The 23,177-nt window shown below is 42.1% G+C and overlaps 1 protein-coding gene across 1 annotated transcript in view; it reads right to left on the reverse strand.

Annotated features, from left to right (window-relative positions):
• Positions 1 to 537: 537 nt before the first annotated feature.
• The window catches only part of LOC107283378 (anthrax toxin receptor 1-like), a 31,964-nt gene continuing 9,324 nt past the window's right edge, over positions 538 to 23,177 (reverse strand). The window contains exons 3-12 of the mRNA XM_015811275.1: positions 22,089 to 22,160; positions 20,649 to 20,730; positions 20,098 to 20,131; positions 16,699 to 16,778; positions 14,249 to 14,317; positions 13,250 to 13,330; positions 11,374 to 11,434; positions 4,493 to 4,591; positions 2,013 to 2,078; positions 538 to 632 (exon numbers count right to left, since the gene is read on the reverse strand). Coding sequence (XP_015666761.1) covers positions 538 to 632; positions 2,013 to 2,078; positions 4,493 to 4,591; positions 11,374 to 11,434; positions 13,250 to 13,330; positions 14,249 to 14,317; positions 16,699 to 16,778; positions 20,098 to 20,131; positions 20,649 to 20,730; positions 22,089 to 22,160 — 739 coding nt within the window. The remainder of the gene's footprint in view (positions 633 to 2,012; positions 2,079 to 4,492; positions 4,592 to 11,373; positions 11,435 to 13,249; positions 13,331 to 14,248; positions 14,318 to 16,698; positions 16,779 to 20,097; positions 20,132 to 20,648; positions 20,731 to 22,088; positions 22,161 to 23,177) is intronic.

Here is a 23,177-nt window from a genome sequence, read left to right on the forward strand (position 1 = left end):
GTGATGACATGTTTTGAAGAGTAAAAATATCTGAATTTGAAAACTCAAAAGCTCTGGTTTTAAGAAGGGAGCATCTTGCAACTTTCACATGGAGAGGGGCCTCCATCCTCAATAATTAGAAATTATTGTTTTTGAATTAGTCCCCAACCTTGTTTTTTTTTTGAGGATAAAAATAGTCACATTGGAAAGATAACTATCCATCATGACTTTTCAATTAAAAATAGCAAGAAAAGAAAAGGATATATTGGATCAGCAGGTTGGGTTTCTGCTAACAGGCTTCATTATGTAGAATAGGTGAAGATCAAAAAAGAATACAAGTATATGGTGCATATAGGCAGCCTTTCTGGATGTAGTCAACATATGTAGGCTTTCCACTGAATTATAAAATAATTCATGAAATTACATTTTTTATTGCTGAAATTGGTGATTCTTTTATCTGCTGCAGTTTAATAGTTAAACTAGAACTAGCAGGTCTGAGTTGCTAAAATCTGGACAACCATTAGATGACAGCAAAAAGAAACAATAAACTTTAACTTTTTATTGCCATCGAAGAGTCACCATCTCATCTCTTCCTCTATGAATTATGCAAGGGAGAGGTTTCACAACCACAAAATAAAATTTTGATAATAAGTCTATGAAAGGAGTAATTCAAATAAAGTTCTGATTTAGTCTAATTTATAACAGTGATTTACAGCTGAAGCTTCTCCCCCACCTTCTATTCCTATAGATATGTGTACTTCACTTCTAAGAATTCCCCAGACTGAATTACTATAAATCAGACATCTGGAGAGCAACTAGTTTGGAGAAAGCTGGTATAGCATCATAGTAAAAACTATGATTGAGACCAACTACCTTTTGGGGTGATGTATGAACCTTGTCAGTTTATAGGAAAGATTTCTATGTATGTGTGAAAGCTGAAAAGACTATACAGCTAGTGCACAAGCTCTAGCTTTCAGTAAAATTTATTTTAATGCTATATATTTATATAGAAAATAAATATGTATGTATAGACATACATAGAAAATAAAAATGATTGATAGACAATTGCCAGTTCTTTGTTGGAAGGATATCTACCTGCTGGGGAAAAAGATAAATGTAAGTTGATTGGTTAAGAAAATGTTGGGGACCAGATGGTAGGAAGTACCCTCACCGCTAAAGGGAATTGTATAAGATACTGCATTCAACTGCAGGGTAGATTTATGGCCCACAATTTGGTAGATCCTTAATTTAATTAACTGTTCTCATCGGCGGGCATGAAAACAAGGACTGAAAGAAGGAGGTCCTTGTTAGTTATGATTGTAAAATATTATAATATTGTTATCCATTGCCTTAAAATCCTATTTGTAAGTTAAAATATGAGGCAGAGAGAGAATATCTCCTCAGGGGAAGAATCGTTTGGGATAAGTTGGAGAGAGAGAGAGAGAGAGAGAGAGAGAGAGAGAGAGAGAGAGAGAGAGAGAGAGAGAGACTCTCTTATGGATTTTGCTTCTTCTATGGACAGCAAGGGATGTCGGGAGAAAAATGACATTTCTGGATCCTCTCTTAATGTTTCCCTTTTATTTTTAATTCAAAAATATTCCTGTTGGGCTCTTGGTCTCTTTGATCTACCTAGAGTTGCAGTTTTTGCCTTTGTTTTTTCTTTGTGGCCTTTTTGTGGCTTCTCTATCCATTTCCACACTTCAGCAAAATAGCTCCTTTTCCCCCACAAGGGTGGCAGTTTCATGGGTAAATGTCACCACCGGAAAAACTTCCTTTGGGATCTGGTTTTCCCTGAGTGTTACTCAAGGTTCAAACTTGGCTTGAGACTGGAGCTTTTCCCCAGGGGTTTCATGGGCATTCCAGTGGGTTGTTTTTTTTGTTCAGCTATTTCCAAGTAGCGTGTGAAGTTCTTTACATTTGCTATTATAGTTCTTGCATGTTACATGAGCTGCAACCTGTAAAATGGAGTCAGGTGCTGAGCCACGTGGCAGTCTACACCACATGTGTCCCCTACGTGCCTTCCCACCACTCACTTTTAGTGCTCGGTCTCCCCCCAGGAGAACCCCTAAGTTCTTTGCGTTCTTTTGTCCCATCCAGATCTAGAACCAGACAGGATATGAGCACAGACAGAGAACAGCATCAGAAAAATGTGGAGACTGTCAACCAATTGATGCTCAGATTCCTCTCACAGGCATCCTTTGCAAGCAGGGTGATGTCCTCATTGCTGGAAACTCCTGCAACACCCTCTGTGAGGTGTTATCTTTGGAGCATGCTGGAAGCTGTAAAACATGGCGATGACCATGGAGGGACTGGGAAAGGAATGGAAAGGAGAGAAGATTTAAGCCATCAAGAGACGAAGGACTGAAGGAGAATCTGCGGGCTGCTGATCTCATAAGTTGCAACTCAGCCCACATGAAGAAAAATCCATGAAGAAGCATTTCAAGTCACTCAATGGTCTCCACCTTTGCGAGCTCACTATAAACAAGGGATGGACACTCCTTGAGAGGTTTCCAAGATTCTGGCATGTATCCAGACTCTCCAACATGGATCAATCTCACCAGCACAAAATAATACCTACTCTGCCACTTCTTAATGTGTGTCATGGATGCCCCGGGGATCAACGAGAAGGCAAAGTGTGTGTGTTGCAAGAGAAGAGATGGAGAAGAGAGGGTCGGTGAGGAATTCCTGGCAGAAGAACACAGCTGTACATCCCAAAAAGCCAGAGATTGACATTCATGCAGTTATGCCACGACTCAAAATCAGCTGGACATTTCAGACTCATAAAAACTTTACATCTAGTGAACAAAAAAGGACATTGAAAATTATGTGGCCACATGTCCAGTCTGTGCTACAGCGAAGAGAATGCAAGGAAAGACCCCAGGCTTGTTGCAACCAGCACCTTGGAAGGAAATCTCTATGGACTTTATTGTGGAATTACTGGAAAGTGGGAGGAACACAGTCATCTGGGTCGTAACGGACTTGTTCTCTAAACAAGTACATTTTATTCCATGCCAAAAAATCCCCAATGCAAAAACACTTGCAAAGCTCTTTGTCCAACATAACTATCGACTTCATGGAGCCCCACAATGAATCATATCAGACAGAGAAGTACAGTTCCGTGCTAACATCGGTCTCATCAGCCATCTACGGACACACCGCTGATGGCCCATAATCTATAAGATGTCAAGGTCTTCATCGAAATCGATGGACGAACAACACAGTTCACATCAGAATTTTGGAAAGCATTCTTAAAACTGTTGGGGACCACCCTGTCATCTAGTCATCATCTGCAGACGAATGGTGGGACTGAACGGTCGAATTCAGTACTGGAGCAGTTCTTAAGATGTTTTATTAATTACCAGCAGGACAACTGGACCGACCTGCTTCCATTCACAGAGGTCACCTATAACAATGCAGTCCATTCCAGCACGGGTTACACTCCTTTCCAAGTTGCAAACAGGCAAAGTTTTAACTCAATGCTTGAACTCCCAGTCTGCAATCCTAAAGGAATGGATGGCACAGTTGCAAAATACCTGGCCGGTAGTGAGGAAGGCATTAGACAAAGCTAGAGAAGCTTATAAGATCCAAGCAGATAAACAACGGAGTGAACCAAAACCATTTACAGTAGGAGAGAAAGTTTATCTGTCAACAAAATACTTAAAATCCTTACAACCCTCAAAAAAGCTAGGACCGAAATTTGTAGGACCTTTTCCCATTAAAAGAATAATTAATTCTGTCACAGTAGAATTAGGATTTCCAAAGACACTCAGACAGGTTCACCCAACTTTCCACTGTAGCCTTTTAAAACACGAACTGCAGTCCCCCTTAAGGCCAGCCGAAACTCCTCCCTCTCCTCCAATCATGGTAGAAGGTGAACAACATTTTGAAATTAAAGAAATCCTAGACTCCAGAAAAACATCATGGCTCTACCCAATACCTGGTAGCGTGGAATCCAGCCCAATAGTAGCAAAGGCAAAAAGATACAGAAAAAAAATCTCTCCATGTCTTTGTTCCCAACTGCAACAAGGGAGAAGGCAGCTAAGCTTAACACCAACACTTCCATCATCAGCATTGGTTAACAGATGAGCTCCAGAGGTGACTGTAGGGTGCAGACAAAAAAGTCAAGATGGCATCTCCAAGAGTGAGACTGAAGCTAGGTTCTTATGTGTGTCTCATGGGGCACACCACCACATTGCCTTTTTTGACCATCCCCTGGGGATAACTCTGGATTCCTACCAGCCTTCTTCTCTGTGTCAAGGACACTTGAATGAAGTAGGATGGCAAAGCTGAGCCACAGCATTCCTTCCTTCTGCAAGGATTTTCAATCAATGCCGCAAACGCCACACAAATGAACATTGCAACACAACCGTTATTAGACTGGAATCATCATCATCACCATCATGTTGGTGATGGTATCAGTTTTGTTTTTATTGTCCTTAATAAATCAGTAAAAGTAAATAAAATCACTAGACATTCAGGGTTTATTGGATGATAGGACCGCACGGTAACTTACTGAGTGTGACCGTCTCATTGATTCTGAAGCTGCAGAGGACACGATCCACATTACGGGCGTGTCGGAAGCCATTTCCTGTCACCACAACTTGGAAGGACTCTGAAAGTAAAGGAAACCACGGCTTATTTGAGAAGGGCATTAGAGTTTTTTGGGTTTTTTAAAAAAAAAACTTGATTGATTAAGTGCCATCAAGTCATTTTTTAGTCCAAGCAGCGATATAGATATTCTTTATGAGTTCAAAATAATTACTGATTTATTAAAATTATAATTAAATGATAATGCCAGATAAAGGAACCCTGCTCAGGCATTTTATTTGCTGATAGTTTTACTTTTTGACTTGACTCCCAGCTTTCTATCAACCAGGAAAATTAAGATGCCAATAAGAAGGGACTTTATGTAGCTCAGGATTGAACTGTGGACTCCTTGGTGCTCTCTGAGCTTGGTGGTTCTTTTGCAGATTTTTTTTGAACATGAAGATGCTACCAAGTCTGGTAATGAAACATCTGTAAGCAAACCACCAAGCTCAGAGGGCACCAAAATCTCCACAATTAAGCTAACTGTCAATTTATTTGGCAGTCATCTTAATTAAGGTCCTGAGGATATGGCAGAGTATATTTTGGCCCAAAGAGATGTTAGAACAAGACAAATAATTAGCAGAGGAAAACTCGAATAAGGCACGACAGAAAGAAAAGTCCTCACAAATGCTCCTGAAATGTGTAACAGAATCATTTCTGAAAATGATGAACCCACAGCTGTAAATGACGTCTTTATACAGCCCACCTTGTGCAGGTGTCTTTTTCTAGCATCACGGAAGGTATTTGAGAGTGGAATTTGAGCAGTAATCAACAACGGAAAGAAAAAAAAATGACAAAGGTGTTATGATACAATCTTATCTCATCATCCTAAAAAGACAATTAAAACATTTGGAGGACATTCATAGAAAATTTAATATTTTGTAAAACCTCGGTCCAATATCATGCATGTTAAGGCATATCACTGGGAAAATTGGTCTGCAGACAAGAGTTTTGTTTACTACCCCTAAAAAAAAAAATCAAACATTTTTGGGAAATTGGGAGAAACAACTACACAATGTAGAGCTTGTGTATGTGTCTCTCTCTGTGTGTTTTAGTGCCATTTCAATCATTTGGCCCAACACTAATTTCGATTTAACTTTTGGCCCTGTGTGCTAAATGGTTGAAGTCCTTATACCTTAAAGTTGCTGGGATTGAGAAACACGGAGCTACGTTTTCCGTCCAAAGGAGCGCCTGTCTTTCAATCAAGGGGAAAAGCGTAGCAAAGAGAAAGCGCACAAGACTCTAAGTGCCCCCAGTGATCAGTAGGATAAAAGGGATCAGAGCCACTCCTTTTGAGCTGCTGCTGCTGCGAGAGAAAAAAGCCTCCGAGAAAGTCGGAAGCAACACCTCACCAAGAGTTTTCTAAACAGCTTCTGCCCTGCAGTCAGCAAGTTTTGTCTGTGCAAGAGTGCTTAAAACTCAAAAATCATTGGGGAGCGGGCAAGGATGACTGTCGACTCTTTGAAGCCAAGTGAACCCACTTTCTGCTGAATCAACAGTATCTCTGGTGCTCAGCAGCCACCGCCCACTCGCTCTGCCTCTGGCCAAATCCATGCCTTGGGGGCGGGAGGGGGGGCGTCTCCTGCACCATAGCTGCACAAAGCATACAAATTGACTCAGGAATCTAGGCTCCGCTCCAAGACTCAGTTGCTTCCATCCCAAAGGGTTGGCTGCACAGCCAGCCTAAGCAACTCCTTGGTTTCAAACTGGTGAGCTCATTCAGGGAAGGGTGTAGCCAGGTAGAAGATCCACCCCCACCCCACCATCCTTTGCAGAGAAGAGGAAGAATCCTCATCTGGTTATTTCAGATTTCACAGATAAATAGGGGTGATTGAGGCAGCTGATTAGTGAAACGGGAGTGAAGGCATCAAGGGCATCTCGATCAATGGGAGGTTTAGGGACGTTCTTGTCTTTGTGTGCACGGCAATGAAGAAAGACTTTCTGCTTCATTCTCCTTTCTCCAGTGATTTTCTTTCACTGGACCACCCTATCTCCAGAGTCAACAGCCTCTCTGGCTTCCCAGCTGAGCCCCAAGGAGGACATCTGAAGAGGACTTCAGTCAGATGCAGAAAATCACATGAAGGGTCAATTAAGCTGATTTATTGCTATAGTCTACGCACAAAAATCTTAACTAATGGTGAGCACCTGGGTAGAGTTAGATAAGGGTCAACAGAATTCAAGGGGGGGGGGGTTGGACTTAGTTTGCTTGCGGCTACGTAGGGATTGTAGGTTGATTCCTCTTTTCACTCCATCCCCCCGCCCCAGCTATTGCCATTCTCCCGACAAGTTCTCGGTGGGGCTCCTTCAGTTCAGGCCAGGAGCACCACCAAGGGGAAGTCCCGCTAGGAGGAACGGTCAAAGAATTTCTTTTTCCTGAAAAAAAGTTTAGAGAACTCATCCACCCAATTTCTCTAACCCCAAAATCAGTGGAGAAAAAGCCACTTGTGCCCAGCTTCAAAGCCTGCAATACTTGTCTGAGCAAGAAGGAAGAGAAAAAGGCCCCAAGTGTAGGATCTCCAAAAACTCAATATCCCAGGGATTAAATGTTCCCCAGAAGGCCCATTTTTGCCTTGACGTTCTGGAAATGGTTTAACAGATTTCCCAAAGAAAATGTTCTGGAGCAGGAAGTATTTTGTGGTGTTTTTCCAGACACAGAGCCATGGTGGGAGGATGGGGAGGGGTGGGTGGAACTTTCCAGCCTGTTTTGGGGTAAAAGTGGAAATGAGTGCAGAAAGAAAGAAAGAAAGAAAGAAAGAAAGAAAGAAAGAAAGAAAGAAAGAAAGAAAGAAAGAAAGAAAGAAAGAAAGAAAGAAAGAAAGAAAGAAAGAAAGAAATGTAATTTGTACCGCTGAAAATCAGCATTTTTGTTACTGAATTTTGGCTGCATGAGTATAGGTCCATAATCACAAATATGTGGAGTTGGAAAGGACCTATAGGGGAACAGCAAGCTGAGCTGGAAGGCAGAATTAAATGTGTCATGAGTTTGGAGTCATTGTATTGCCACAAGAGAGCCAGGTCCAGCCCTCCCACTGTGAATTCCATTGACCTTTATCCAGTGCCAATTTACTTTTGACCATTAGGTGACTAGATTATTATGTATAGGTAGCAATAATAATCTCTTTTTTGCTTTGAATACAACAAATGCTCCTGGTTATTTGCATCTGACAAGACCACAATGATCATCTAGTCCACTGCCCTGCAATATGTAAGGCAACTAATTAAATTATCCCCAAAGGTGCCTATTTAGTGCCTTGTCCAAATCCTCCAGTGCAATAACAGATCTGTGAACTATTCTTTGCCTAGAGGTTTTTTTACATTATTTGCAGTAAATTAAAAAAAATTCCTTTTTGACATCCGGCAGCATATCTATAAATGCGGCAAAGTTTGCATTTAAACTTAAACTGAACAGCTGAAATAATTATAATATAATTATAATAATTAGCCTATAATAGTAGCTTAACTGTTGCAAGATGCTCACACAGACTGACTACAAACAACGGCATGACAAAGTAGCAACATCGGTGCATTGAAATACCTGCAAGAAGTACCAATTGCCTGCAAGCAGGAATTGGTGGGACCACTAAATAGATAAAGTAATAGAAAATAAAGAAGCTAAAGTGCTCTGGGTTTTTAGAATTCATACAGACAGCACCTGTCACATAACACCCCACGCTTAAGATCAGTTGATAAGAAAGACAAAAAATGTCTGGATATAGGATGTTGCAGTACCTGGAGATAGCAGAACAGAAGAGAAAAAACTGGAGAAAATCACGAAATACAAAGACCTGTAAATAGAAGTAGAACATCTGTGATAAAAGAAAGCAATTGTCATAGGCGCCTTGGGTGCAATCCCAAAACAACCAGAGCACCACTTGAACACCATTGGTGTTGACAAAATCACCATCAGTCAATTACAAAAGGCAGCTTTATTTGAAACAGCTTACATCCTGCAACAATGCTGCACCTTCAACACCATCAAACAATAACATCTGCCCATCCCAGATTCTTGGGAAGGACTCAGCAGGTGGACAAAAATGCCAAACCCAGCCTAAACATGGATATGGCTGATTGTCCATCCAGTCATAATAACAGCAGCAACAACAACAACAAGGCAGCTAGGGATTACCAGCTTTTTATAAACTCAGGTCAATTTTCTAGCTTTTAATTGTAAAGTTTTGGCCTCTACACATCTGGGAAGAAGACCTGAAATTCAAGTAAAAGAACAAAATGGATCTGAGGGGCCTGAACTCTCTGATATTTTAAAAAATATATTGCGACCAGATTATTTAAAGGCACTTTTCCTTTTTGGCATCCTCTAGATTAGAGATAGACTCCCAGGGTTCACACAAACAGAGACCACCAGCTGAAGATGGAACTTATTTCCCCAGATGTTCTCCCTGTTTGGCAGATGTTTTCCTTACTGTTTTATTGGCTCCCACTACAAATGCCGTCTGATGAATTTTGGGGAGGTGGCTTCTCGTATTCAGAACCGATTATTTTAACCAGAGAAGGCCAAACAGCACCATTCTGACTACTATTTTGCGCCCCTGTAGAGTTTTCTGTATGGTTGTGGAGACCCAATTTCGCAATCAAACATGGTCCTGCTGAGAACTGAAGATCAAAACCCTGCATGGCATTGGAGCTTCAAAAATGCCTATTTCTGGGTTCTTGAGGGTACAACAACAGTTTTCGTCTGCTCTTTTGGCATGTTTTTAGTAAATGGGGACTTTGATTTCTATTAATCCAAGATATCTACCCAGTTCTACACTGAAAATATCAGCTAGTTTCCATCCAGGTCCCTCCTCCCAAACCAGGAAATATCTGAAAGGCCACTAAAACATCTGAAGATAAAATAAAAACTGAGAACAATTGAATTCATAACTTTGTTCGTTAAGACATGGGCCAACCATTGGATGAGAACACATTTAAATAAAACAGATGTCAATTCTAGTTTGTGGCATAAAACCCCTGAAGACGAGCGATCCTATGAATTGTGCTTTTTGCATTTTGTAATGCAGTTCTGGAGTCAAATACTGGATGCCAAAACATTGGAGAAAGTGTCAAATTGTGAACTTTAATGCAATTTTGTCTTTGTTAATTGCAGATCTAGGCTAAAATTGGATGGCTCAGACTGATGATTACACACACACACACACACACACACACACACACATACACAAAATCAGCATGGACTAAACAAAGACAGCTTATCCATTGGAAGAACATAAAATGGGTGGGTCAGCATTCTTCATCACATAGCTGTGTCTGCAGACTTTGAAAAGCCTGGGGAATGAACTGTTTCTCATCTAACATGTAAACTCACTCCCATTTATATCCAAAATAATTAGTAAACAATTGGCGGAGCCCATGAACTCTGAATAACTCCGTGATTCTGCAGGGCCTCATGGCTCTCCTTCCCAGCGAGCTGTTAGATGTTTAAATAAGCCAACGGGGACCCCTGAAGGGGCAAAAGTCAGCCGACTGGGGTGGATGCCAAGGTCTGTTTGCCAGCTGCTGTCCATGGAGCCTAACTCTTTCCCAAATAAAGCAGGTTCTTTTTTCCCAGGGAATCTATGCCATTGCCAGAAAGACAAGATCTGAATGTAGGAAAAAGAGAAAATAAGCCATCCAGTTTTTTTGCAGGAGGAGCTGGAATAAGCTTGGAGTTCTGAGATGGCTAGAAGATCTCTTCAATGGTGAGTCTAACATGGATTTATCCCTGTACATCTTTGTTCCTAGGAACTCTGCTTTGAAATAAAATTCAGTCTGGTAGCTGGCTCACTTCCAGCTCGCTCCTGTTCCTGCATCTGAAGCCTATCTAGGAAACAGAGATGTTCGCCTCCATGGCAAACGTGGAACTTCTCAAAGGACACCTACTGAGTAGGTTGATGGGACGAATGCTGCAACCATCATAAATATGAGTCAGTAGTCAGGTGTCTGAATTTTGATCACATGATCATGGGGATGCCGCAATGGTTGTGTGAAAACTTGTCATGTCACTCTTTTCAGTGCTGTTGTAACTCTGAACAATCACTAAACGAATTGTTGTAAGTCAAGGACTACCTGTACAAATATAATGCTTATCAATAAATAAGAACCACAAGATATGCTTTCCCCCCCCCTCCAAGAGCTCTTGAAGTTCTGTCGCACCAACAAAACCTTCTGTGTCCATGCAGAAGTCCCACCTCAGAGGAGAATCTGCAATCTCCAGCCATCGCTGTCTCTCTCCCTAGCAGTATCTGGGCCTGGGAGTGGCTTTCCAAACAAGGCTGATTCACACTCTATTTAGTCTTACGTATTCCAAGCAAGATCCCTGAATCCAGTTTATTCCTCTTGCTCCCAACCCTTTGGATGTGGAATTGGTGCCCCCATCCCCAATCCTGATATTTTTCCAGGCAGGGAAGCTAAACTTTGAAAAGGGACAAAGCCAAGATGGAGGACGATGGGATCTGCACTTTTCTGGTTGTTCAGAATTTCAAACGTTAGCCAAGACACAGCAGAGAGGAGATTTGGGCTGGAGCCAAAGTGGGGAAGGCAAAAACCTCCGTTAATTGGCCTCCCAATATCTTATAAATGAAGTTTGAGATGTCAGAGCCTGTCTGCCTTAAATGAAAATCAACTCTAAAAATAGATCAAATCAAGTTGTGTTTTTTTTAATGCAAGCAGACAACCAACAGATGGAATTTTCTGGCGTTTTTGTGCCAAGGAAATTTTCCCCCAGAGTGCCAGAGGACAGCTGAGTGCCTTCCCTCGGAGACCCCATTCCCCAAAGCAAGAAAGGCTGAAAACACCCCATTGTAAACTCACCGCCTGCACAAATACTGGAAGGCTTTGCAGCGAGGATTTCAATGCAAGATTTCTTCAGAATCTAGAAGGCACAAGAAAGAAGAATATGGCTTAGGAACCTCGGGTGCATCCAGATGGAGAACTTTTGGAACTTTTCTTTGGAAAAGCAGGATGTAAACTTCCAGAAAGAGGCATCCCTTGCTTTGAGACGGTGACCTTTGAGTGAGTCACAGCATGGAGACTTCCGTTGCGATTATCTGGAGTAGCCAGCTAATTTTATTTACATGGCCCACATATGCCCACAATCTCATTCCAGCTGATTCTTTTCAAGAAAAAGAATGGAAAACTTCATTTTGGACCGGGAGAAGGGTAAAAAGTTCTAAAGTCCTGTTTGGCTTCTGCAGGAAGGCAGAAGGAGCCATGGAGGCCCCTATGCCTTTTTTCTGATGTTTGGCGGATCTGAAATGACTCACACATACATATACCTCTTTGCTAGGGTGGACCTAAGAATCAGGGACAACCCGCAATGGCATCAAAACAATGGCATCACGGCATGATTGAGTTCCCTACATAGAACATGAAGGACACAAGGATGCCATTTGGTCATTGGCATGATAAAATGGCCCCCATGGTTGCAGATGGAAGCTACCAGTGGGGCTTACCCTAGATGCCATGTGTCCCAGCATCTTTTATCTGAAACATGAAAGAAGCACCACAGCATTGCACTATAAGCTCCGCCCTTTGGAGCATGACACACACACACACACAGAGTAAAGTGGGGTTTTCTTCAATGCCCCGGCACTGCCTGGTTCAGTCTTTTATGCTCCTTCAAGGACATTGCTGGCCCCCACCTGCATCTGCTTGATCTACACATTTAGAATCAAATGACAAATGATATAATTTGCCAATTGTAATATTACAATTATTTATTTACGTTTATGTATGTCCCACCTTTATTATTTTTAAAAAAATAATTTGCTTTTAATTTGCAAAAGGGAGTTTTAGGGGTGACTCTCACAGAGACAAGAACTGGTGCTGACACAGAGTATCTGCAAATAAAAAAACCAGGGGACACCTCTATTACACTGTTGTGACCACACTGTTGTGCAAAAGTCACTTAAGAAATATCTCATTTAACAACATAAATTTTGGGCTCAATTGTGATTGTACGTTGAGGACTGCCTGGATGTGACGGTCCTGCAGTAGAAGCTCTGGAGGAAGGATCAGGCCAGGGGCCTCCACATGTGGGATCAAAAAACTGTCAAGATGGTGGTTTTGATTGAGCAGTCATGGATGCCATCTTGACTCTTTTCACCTCCTCTCTGCAGATGCCCCTGAATCATGCCCTTCTCTATTAGCTTCCAAAAGACCGTACACTGATACCTGGGATCCTCTCTTTAGATCTAGCAAAAATAGAAGGGAATATTTGTAACTCAGTTTGAACTGTGCAGTCCTAGGTGCTCTCAGAGCTTGGTGGATTTCTTATAGATGTTTCATTACCAAATTAAGTAACATCATCAATGCTAGCAATAATAAAAATATTGTGGAAAAGTGGCAAGATTCGCTAAGACAGTACTATACTTCCCCGTCTTGGGTGATTTGGTTTCAAAAATGAAGTGAGATGCAGGCCTTCGTAATGACATATAACTCCCCCAGTCCTCTGAATAAAAGCCACTAATGTTCTTTGCTTTTGCTAAATAATTCCCGAGCATTTCAAAGCTATCATTCAGCCCAAATCTCTCTTCCACTCGGCCAAGCCATTCAGTTCAGTGGCTGCTACTGGTCTCTTCCTAGGAGGCCCTCAGATGTTCCAGCGCTGATAAATATACTGTTTCTGGCAACAACAATGCTAATTTCACTAAGTCATGAAATGCGTACAGTGGTAAGCAAGACTTACAGAGTCTATGATTCCTTGGAGAGCTTCAAAGCCATCATTCACAGGGAAAACGTGATCCTTGCTGTCAGCAATTCGGGCCAACTGGTTTTGGAGAAAAAAATAGGTGGAAAAGTGAGTCAGCCAACAAGGATGTAAGGAAAAGCTGGACACTGCCAAGAGGCAGATGACCATTGCGCAAGAGGTGGAGACAGCCGTTTGTCAAGCTTTGTTGCCGTTCATGTGTGCGTGGATTTTGTTTCTTCCGTGCTCATTTTTTTCTCTCAGAATTTGCACTCATCACCACAATAGGATTCTAGTTTTTACAAGTACCATAGTGGGGTGAAGGGGAATTAGCAAACCCCCTTGAAGCAGAGAACTTCAATGTAATAGGACAGTGTTTTGCAACCTCAACAACTTTCAGATGTGTGGACTTCAGGTCTCAGAATTCTGCCGGGAGAATTCTGAGAGATGTGGTCCACATCTCTTAAGCTGCTGAGAATGAGAAAAACTATGATAGAATCCTGGCCGAACCTGGATCATAGTTTAAACTATTATAGGAGAATGGATCCATGGAGTCTTTAGAGGCACCTTCCAGGCTCTTTGGCAGCTGCCTAAAACCAACATTCTTTCCAATCTAATTCTCAAAGTTTTCTTTAGCAAGATTTATTGAAATATGAGGAATGGGGTTGTACAAACTCCAGCAGCTGAACTGTTTCCCATTGGATCAATTTCATTTTTCATTTTCATTTTTGTTATTCCAGCCATCCTGTGATGTCTGTAGAGATGTCAGAACTTTTTCACAGGAAACCGTGAAACTGGCTGGTTGCATATCCACCTTCTGAATCTTTATCAGCCCGAACTCAACCATTACAGCAAAAACACAGGCATTTTTGACATTTTGGAGCTATATCCTGCAGACACTCCTGAACTTCTAGCTCCCTCAAAAGCCATTTCAAACGAGACTGAAAGCTGTGGCACTCAAACCAAGCTTTGCCCAAATGCAAAATGATTGAAAATTACCTGAGTTTCATTGAAGTCCTTTACACCAACACAGTACACTGTGGCTCCCAGCTCACGGGACCGGTTGGCCTGGAAAGAGAGGGCAAAGCATGGATTGCAGCCCACCCAGCATAAAGAAACAGTCCTTCTTGGACGGGGCTTCCTAGCTCCCATTCCATCTCCTGGCCCATCTCACCCACCTGCCTGCCAGCTCACCAGGAAGAAAAAAACACATTCAACAGATTAGGATGGCCTTTCTGTTTGGGATGCAACCCACAATTATGATTTAAAAAAAGAGTCTCAGACTGAGGGAAGCAGAGGGGAATGCAGTTGCTTCTTCTTTATGTAAGCCTTCCTGACCCTCCTTATACAGTACAGGTAGTCCTCGACTTACAACCATTTGTTTAGTGACTGTTCGAAGTTACAATTGCGCTGAAAAAAAGGGATTTATGACCGTTTTCACACGTATGACTGTTGCAACGTCCTCATAGTCATGTGATCAAAATTCAGACGCGGTTGCGATTTCCCAAAGTCACATAATCCCCCTTTGTCAACGAGGGAGCTAGATTGCTGTAACAACTAATGTTACTAATCACTGCAGTGATTCACTTAACAGTTGTGGTAACAAAATGGGGCAAAACTCACTGAACAACGGTTTCACTTAGAAACAAAAAATTTGAGCTCAGTTGTGGTCGTAAGTCAAGGACTATCTGTCCATTGGATTAAAACCTCCCCAGTTTGCATTTCCAAAGATCTGGAGACACCAGCTTGGAGAAGGGCTCTGCCAGGACAAGCTGCCACTCATGATACATTGGTTTTCTCTCCAATGCCTTTCGCACCACTCTGGATGCTCCAGGCACGGACACTGGGCTTCCGTGCCATCAGGAATTATGTGACAGCAAGGGCCAATCAGGGGTCAGTTGGCCCCATGTCTTTATTAGGAATTAAATTAAAAAAAATTGTCAGGAGCTTCTTCTCTTGAATGGAAATGATGGGGAGACAGGAGAGAGGGACTTCAGTCTGCATTTTCTGCACAACAATAATTACGATTTCAGAAGAGGGCTGAAATGATGCATCTCACAACGTAAGCCTTGTCCCACATAAGGCTGCTCAATTCCCAAGCATCCTAAAAGAAGACATGCCGGATAAATCCAGCCAATTCCATTCAAATGCTTCAGACAGAGAGGACAGGCCATGATAGCTTTCTGCAATCTAATGCCCTCCAGATGTGTTGCAGACTAAGAATTCCTGAAAGCATCTGGAAGGCCTTGGATTGAGGAAGGCCAAGTTATGCATGGATGGATCTCTCTACCCCTGTGCTGTTGAGAAACCTTATTTTGTTAGAACACAGACAAGTTAATGCACTCTCCCCATCTTGGAGCTCAGATTAATCCCTTTTGTAGAACTGTGGTGACAGCCCTGAAGATTCGTGTTTCTGAAAGAATTACCATATCCTCTGGTTCATCCTTCTAAAGATGTTGTAATGCATCTGCTGAATCCTGAAGTATTTAATTTTTGCAGTCAAAGATGACAGTTGAGGGAAGAGAGCAGCAACATTTTCCTTGGGAAAGTCCCTAGGCTAATGATGGGAAAGAAATTCATTGGGTTTATATTTCATTATGTGCTTTCTTAATGCGCGCTTCCCAGAACTGTGTGGAAACAAAATGAATGCTCACAAAGACTTGGGGGGAAAAAATAATGAAGCAGAATCTGGTTGATGGGAGATAAGATGGGAAGAACATTGAAATAAATAGATTTGTCCCCTCCAACCCTTGCAAAGTGGGGATGCAGAGATGGAGATGCAGTGCAGTTATCGGAGAGGTTTAATACAATAATGTATTAAAAGACATGAAGTGCCATGCAAACCTCTTGTCACTTCCCAAGAGAAAAGCCAATTCATCTGCATTTTTTTACTTTATTTAAAAGGTTATATTCTGCCCTTCTAATGCATCTCCCTGTAAAATGAGCTTGTGAACTGTCAGACTGTGGCTCCAAGCTTGTCTGGGCAAAGTTCTCTTGTTTTTCTCCAAAAATAAAGCTGAGTCCAGGCGAGTGAAAATGACATGCCAGTTGTGAGCCTCTGAGATAGACAGACAAAACACTGTCTGCAAACATGTGCCATCAACCTCACTGGATCTCTCTCTCTCCCTCCCTCCCTCCCTCCCTCTCTTTCTCTCTGCAAATCCAAGATAAATTAACATGTTGACCCTAAGAATTCATTCCTTTCCTTTCCTGAGAAACCCCAAGAGGTGGAAAGTCTGGGCTTTATCTGCAAAGGAGAAGATCTGTCAGTCTCCTCTCCCACAAAAGCGCTTAGACCAAGAAAGAGGTTATGGACATTGTTTGATTGAGCTTTCCGTAGGAGTTGAGATTTTAAAACCAACCTGCTTCTGCATTCCCATTCCCTGGGAAGAGCAACTTTTTTGGTGCATCATTCCATTCATTACAGACTTTCAAAGCAAGGCTCCTACCTCTTGTTCAGAATAGAAGAAAAGGTCCTCATGAAGTTCTCCGTCCGTCAAGGCAATAATGACACTGGCGGTCCTGTAACCTGATGAGGGAAGCCATTCCAGAAGTAGAGTTAATGGTCAAGGACAATGGAACAACCAGCTGCCATCTGGCTTTACTCAGAACGCGATGCTGCTTATCTGGTGCTGTTCGCAAACTGTCATGGACGTTTCCTTCATGTTTTACTTACACATAGACAGTCAGGTTTGCGCAAACTCAAGTTTACACAAACAACTAAATATTTAATATGGTGGTTAAATACAGTGGTTAGAAACTGAGTTCTAACCTTGAGCACGGATGTTGGCTGCAGGACTTTGGGCCAGTCCCCCTCTCAGGCCTGGGAAGAAGCGGCAATGCCAAACCACTTCTAAAAATGTTGCCAAGAAAACTGCAGGGACTCATCCATGTGGTCAACGTCAAGGCCGGCTCAAAGAAGAGAGCCAGTTTGGTGGAGGCACCAGACTGGAAACTGGGATTCTTGGGGACTTGGGGAAGCAGTTGCCAAGAGTCCAGAATGACTTGAAGATGTGCCAACACACGCCCACATGCACATTTCATAGGAAAGCAGATGTAATTCTGTAGTGAATATATTAGCATGTTTTCCAAAGCATCCAGCTTATCTAACCTATATGTTTACTTTTGGGATATAAACATAAATGATTTTTAAAGTATAAGCAGAGGTGCATGAGTGATCATCTTAAGAAAAGAAAAAAGAAAAGAAAGAAAGAAAGTCCAGTTGCCTCCTGAAAAAGCAGCTTTGGGACCTGGATGACTGACAATCTCCATAGACATCTTGTTGGATAATTGTCGGATTCAACTCTTCTACCTTGGCACACCCACAACAGCTCCACAACTTAGCTGTGATCAAATCTTGAAAGAATCCTGAACTTTCTTTTCCTGCGTGCTTAAATGGATGCAATCTGATTAAAGAACTGTAAATTCACATCAAGCTGAACTCTGCCTCACCTTTTATTAAAAATTACAGATGGGATGTACGAGAAATAATTAAAGGTTGCCATTTTCCCCAGAGTTGTACATTTATTCATTTTCCATGTGGTCTGAGAGCAAGAGGGAAGCCTTGGGATCGCTTTAGGCCCATCACGGAGAAGAGACAACATATTATCATCCCAATTACAGCATGCCAACTGCAGAGAAGGCAGAATTACTGCCCAAAGGTGTTCTTATCACTCCAAGATTGTTATTGTGATCTGAGCGTGGTCTGGGCTTGTCTGTGGTCTGGGTTTCAAATGATCCCACCACAGTGAAGAAGTAATTAAAGTTAATTTGGCTGCTGCTGTCAACCTGAGTCATGCATTTATACTCATGTTAACATACTGCTGTTATGAAAGTGAAGATAATCTCAAGAATTCTGTCTGGCTTTTATACCCAAGGCAGGATTAGAACTCTGGGTCCCCAAGCTAGAAGCCTTCTCTACTAGACCATAAAGGCAAATATTGAAAGCCAATTACTCAGATTAATCTAGCAAGCAGGATTTAAAATTTTTGGAAGAGGATTTAAAAGCAGCAAGCAGAGAAATGACGGCGATGGGTTATGCATCATTACTTAACGTGCTTCCATTTCAAAGTAGATTTTTGTTTTTTAGAAAAGTAAGAATTGCAGATCAATCATCTGCATGTGTGGGCAATGTGTAGTTTGCCCATGGTGGATCTAACCAGAGTTTGTCTTAATAGCAGCATTTTGAATTGCAAGAAGATATCAAAAACTATGTTTTCACACTGCAGATGTGTGATGCCACAGAACCACCAATCAAACTTAGATACTCTAAGGTCTGCCCAGGGTTTTTTGAGTAGGAATGTGGAAGAAATACAAAAAATAAACGAACAGAGTTGTGTTTCAACAGCTTCAAACCTTATGGAACCCAACCCAGTACTTCTGAATAAAAACAGAACAGAATAATTTGGTCTCAAACTTCCATTCAAAAACAGAATGGAATCCAATAAAATTGAGGCTTCCAAAACACTGTTATTAACATTTAACGTAGAACTTTATTGCATTGCCCTTTGCAATAGCTAAGATGCTCTGATAACATTTCCGGACAACCAGTTTACTTTAGCAAAGATTCCTGGCAACCTTAATAAAAAGTTTTAATACTTGCACATTCAGAGGTTTTATTACTTCCTGTTGTTCTCCACTGGGAAGAATTAATGCTGGATATCCTGCAATTTATTTTTTTAGTGTCAATTTTGTTAATTACTTATGCCTTTCATGTACAGTACGTGTGTCTGTATGTCTGTGTGTTCATTTAATATCAGAATATCATATTTGCCTGGAAGTAAGACCTACCCCGAAAATAAGCCCTAGCTTGATTTTGGGGGGCAGGCCTAATATAAGACCTACCTCCCAAAATAAGCCCTAGTTTTGGGGCAAGGCATACACCTAAAAATCAAGCTAGGGCGGGATGGGGGGTTGGAGCTTCCCATTGCAGTCAGGCCTCCCATGGATCGACCCTTGCCTCGCTGGAAGGAGCAGCTTCATTCTGCAGCTGAGAATGGAGGTCCGGCCTGCATTTCTCAATCAGAGGCCTTTCCGGAAGGCCTCTGCAGCCGAGAACGGAGCTGTGGATTCAATCCGGAAAGGCCTCTGGCTGCGAAATGCAGGCTGGAGCTCCATTCTCAGCTGCGGAATGAAGCTGCTCCTTCGGCCCCAGAAGAAGGGGGCCGGCTGGGCGGGACTGTCGGTGCCGCCACTGCAAAGTGAATGGAAAAGACACACACACACACACACACACACACACACCAAAAATAAGACCCGGTACCCCTTTTGGAGGCCAACAAAACACTAAGACCAGGTCTTATTTTTGGGGAAACAGGGTAGCACTACAGGTAGTCCTTGACTTATGATCGGAATTGAGCCCAACATTGCTGTTGTTAAGTGAGTTTTGCCTTCTTTTACAATGTTTCTTGCCACAGTTGTTTAGTGAATCCCTAGAGTTTTTAAGTTAGCAACACTGTTGTTAAGTGAATCAGGCTTCCCCATTGACTTGGCCTGTCAGAAGATCCCAAAAGGTGATCACATGACCCTGGGACACTGCAACCGTCCTAAGTACATGCCAGTTGCCAAGTGTCCAAATATTGATGTCCCACATGACCATAGGGATGCTGCAAAAGTCATAAGTATGAAAAACAGTCATAAGTCACTTTTTCAGTGCTGTTGTAACTTTGAACGGTTGCTAAACGAACGGGTGTAAGTCAAGGACTACCCGTATTGTGTACCAAGAGGGAAATAGATTGATTTAGAATAATGACAAATATCAGGGAAGGTCAACTGCAAAATAATGAAGGAAGACGCTCTTAACAAATGAGCAAAAGTAATAATGACCACTTTATTGAACATATTCTTACCTTGAACATTTTCATGATAAATTTGCTCACTGGCCTAAAACAGAACCAAAGAAAATTATTAGGATGCAATGCATGGATAAAGTATAGCTTCAATTACCCGTGGCAAGAATATGGGGCCACACCGTGAAGCAGACAAGTTGGGGACGGGATGGGCGGTTGCTATCCAGCCACAGAGCAAAGCAAAAGTAAAGTTGGACATTGTGACCCTGAGATTGGAGCCCCATCCCATGTTTACGTGCATCCTGTGTGGAAAGCATATCAAAAACTGGCTGGAGCTTTGATGGGATGGTAGCAACCACCATCTTGCTGCCTTTCACACCTACTTACCGTAGATCAGTGTTTCTCAACCTTGACAATTTTAAGGCATGTGGACTTCAACTCCCAGAATTCCACAGCCAGCAATGCTGGCTGTGGAATTCTGGGAGTTGAAGTCCACATGCCTTAAAATTGTCAAGGTTGAGAAACACTGCCGTAGATGCTCCGGCCCAGGCTGCCCTCTGCCTGTGGCACCCATCCTAAAACAAAGACATAACTTCTTTGCTCTTATTTACCCTTTTAAATCCTTCGTGCATGTAGGTGTCTCCTCCTGGCAAGACCTTCTGAAGTTCATCTAAGCCTCGACGGATTTTTTCTCTGGAACAGCAGAAGACACCAGCTTTGGTTAGAGAGAAAGTATTTGCGACAGGCAAGATAGGCATGCCAAAGAAGTCACAGCTCTGAACTCTCCCACTGTCTACTTGAAGTAAAACATTTTGCAATGCTGTGGTGAGAGAGAAACGTTGAGGAAAACTATTATTATCTCCAGGCAAGACAATGTACGGAGACAGCCAGAATGGCGAGATGGCTGATAATTATTTTGCTCTCTAGGCATGGGAAAAGTTCTTTTTTTAGGACTCCCATCTTTTTTTCTTTATTCTTTCCTGCACAGTGCCTGGCAACCTGCGAGCTCCATTTCCGGAGTCCTAAGAAAGTCTAAGGGTAGGAAAAGGGGGAAGACAGCTGGATTGTTTCCCCTGAACGTCACCATTCACCAATATCTGCAGAAACATGTATGGGAAAAGTCTGATTTGGGGCCATCTATTGCAGTTCCCAACAAGTAAAGAGGTGTCAGATTGGCCAACATGTGCCTTTCTCCCTCCTTCTTCCTTCTTCTTCTCTTACTTTTCTAATGCTACTGCACTAAAGGATGGAAACCTGACTTGTGGGGAACAAGGTATGCTGTGAGAGAGACAAATGCAAGGTATTATATTTAGGGAGGAAAAATGTAGAACATCTCTCTCTCTCTCTCTCTCTCCTCTCTCCTCTCTCCTCTCTCTCTCCTCTCTCTCCCCCTCTTTCTCTTCTCTTCTCTCTCTCCCTCTCTGCCCTTCTCCCTAATAAGGTGCGTCTGAACAGGAGGACGTATGGTTTGGAAGCACCAGATCAAGGGAGAACTTGGCTGTGGTCACTGATAGCAGCACGAGGCAACTGCTAGACAGGCTAACACACAGTTCTTCTGGACACAATGACAGGAGGAAGGCTTGTGAAAGCACGAGAAGCTGTTCATGTGGAAACTGAGCACAGTTTGGACCCCTTCCTACAATGATGCCCTTCAAAATAGACATCTTCTATCTCTAGTAGTTGTTGCTGTTCTTAAGAACAGCAAAGTACTGTTTGGGCTGAATATAAACACAGTCACTAATAAATCAAAATTTCTCTCTGGGTAAAACAGGACAGTTGTACAACTTTTCAAAAAAGCAACAGTCTTTGCCCCATAACCTGTTTTCAACATTAGCCTGAAAATGTCTGATTCCCACCTCTCAAGGCCCTCCAAATCTGTTCTAGGGATCATTTGGGGGGCTTGAAAGAGGTGGTCCTTAAGAGATGAGGTGCCCAAGCATATTTAATATGATGCTCATGCTTGCTACCCAGGTTATAACATCAACATTTATGTGCGAAGTAACAGCTAGGATGGCGGGTCCTAGGACAGTAATACCCCCCCTCCTTCTTACCTGTCTTCTGTCAGGTCCATCAGGGTTGAACCTTGAGTGGAGAAGACAATAAAGGACATTCTCAACTGGGGGCTGCAGAAAGAAAGACAGCAAAATGAGGACCTTCCTTCCTTCCTTCCTTCCTTCCTTCCTTTCCTTTCCTTTCCTTCCTTCCTTCCTTCCTTCCTTCCTTCCTTCCTTCCTTCCTTCCTTCCTTCCTTCCTTCCTTGCCTCTCTCAGCAAAACATGGCAATATTCCTCTATCCAGCTGAATGTGTGAACTGCCTCTACTGGGTATTCACAAAAGGTGGGGAAAAAAGTCAAGATGGCAGCTGTGACTGTGCAAATGAAGCCTCATCTCTTTTTATGTGCATTCCATGCATGGCTGCCTCTGCGGATTGTATATAATTTTTGGTGCTGCTTGTAGAAAGAGATCCATTTCTTACATCATTCCGAAGGCACGCTTCTACAAATGTAAATTAATCTCAGGATCATTTTTTGGATGCTCTACTCTGAGCAGAGCCAGGGATTTATTTACAGTACTTAATAAGGGCTTTTATTCCATGTCAATGAAAAGAAAAAAAATCAAGATTTACAAAAGTAGTTTGCAACCTTGAACAAATCTTGAATAATTCTCAATCCCTCACCAAATCCCAACATTCCTATCGTAGATCCTTTTGAAGAACTTGTGACAACTCAGTTGATGTGTACGTGATTGCTTACTAAGACTAGAACCCGACCTTAAGACTCAGAACTGTGGCAATTTTCTTCCTCTAAGAAAACTAGACCTCCTTGAAAACAATAAATCAGCTTCTGATCAGTTCCAGGAGTTTCTGCCCATAAAAACAGGCAGGAAAACAAACTGTTTGGAATTCTTTGAAACTTGTGTTCCCTTCCTTCCATTAAGAGGAAATCCAGTTCAAGGCAGCAACAAAAATAACAAAACAAAGTTGGTGTTTTTCTCAATTATTTCAAAATTGCTCAGTAAGTTTCTTTCAGCTACAATGTTGCTGCAAATCAAAGGAACAACAAGGTTTTAAGAGGGCAAACTTGACTCAAGACTAGGAAAATAGAATAGAATAGAATAGAATAGAATAGAATAGAATAGAA

Source organism: Protobothrops mucrosquamatus, unplaced genomic scaffold (assembly GCF_001527695.2).
Source record: "Protobothrops mucrosquamatus isolate PMUCROS unplaced genomic scaffold, P.Mucros_1.0 scaffold_50, whole genome shotgun sequence".
NCBI classification, from domain to species: domain Eukaryota; kingdom Metazoa; phylum Chordata; class Lepidosauria; order Squamata; family Viperidae; genus Protobothrops; species Protobothrops mucrosquamatus.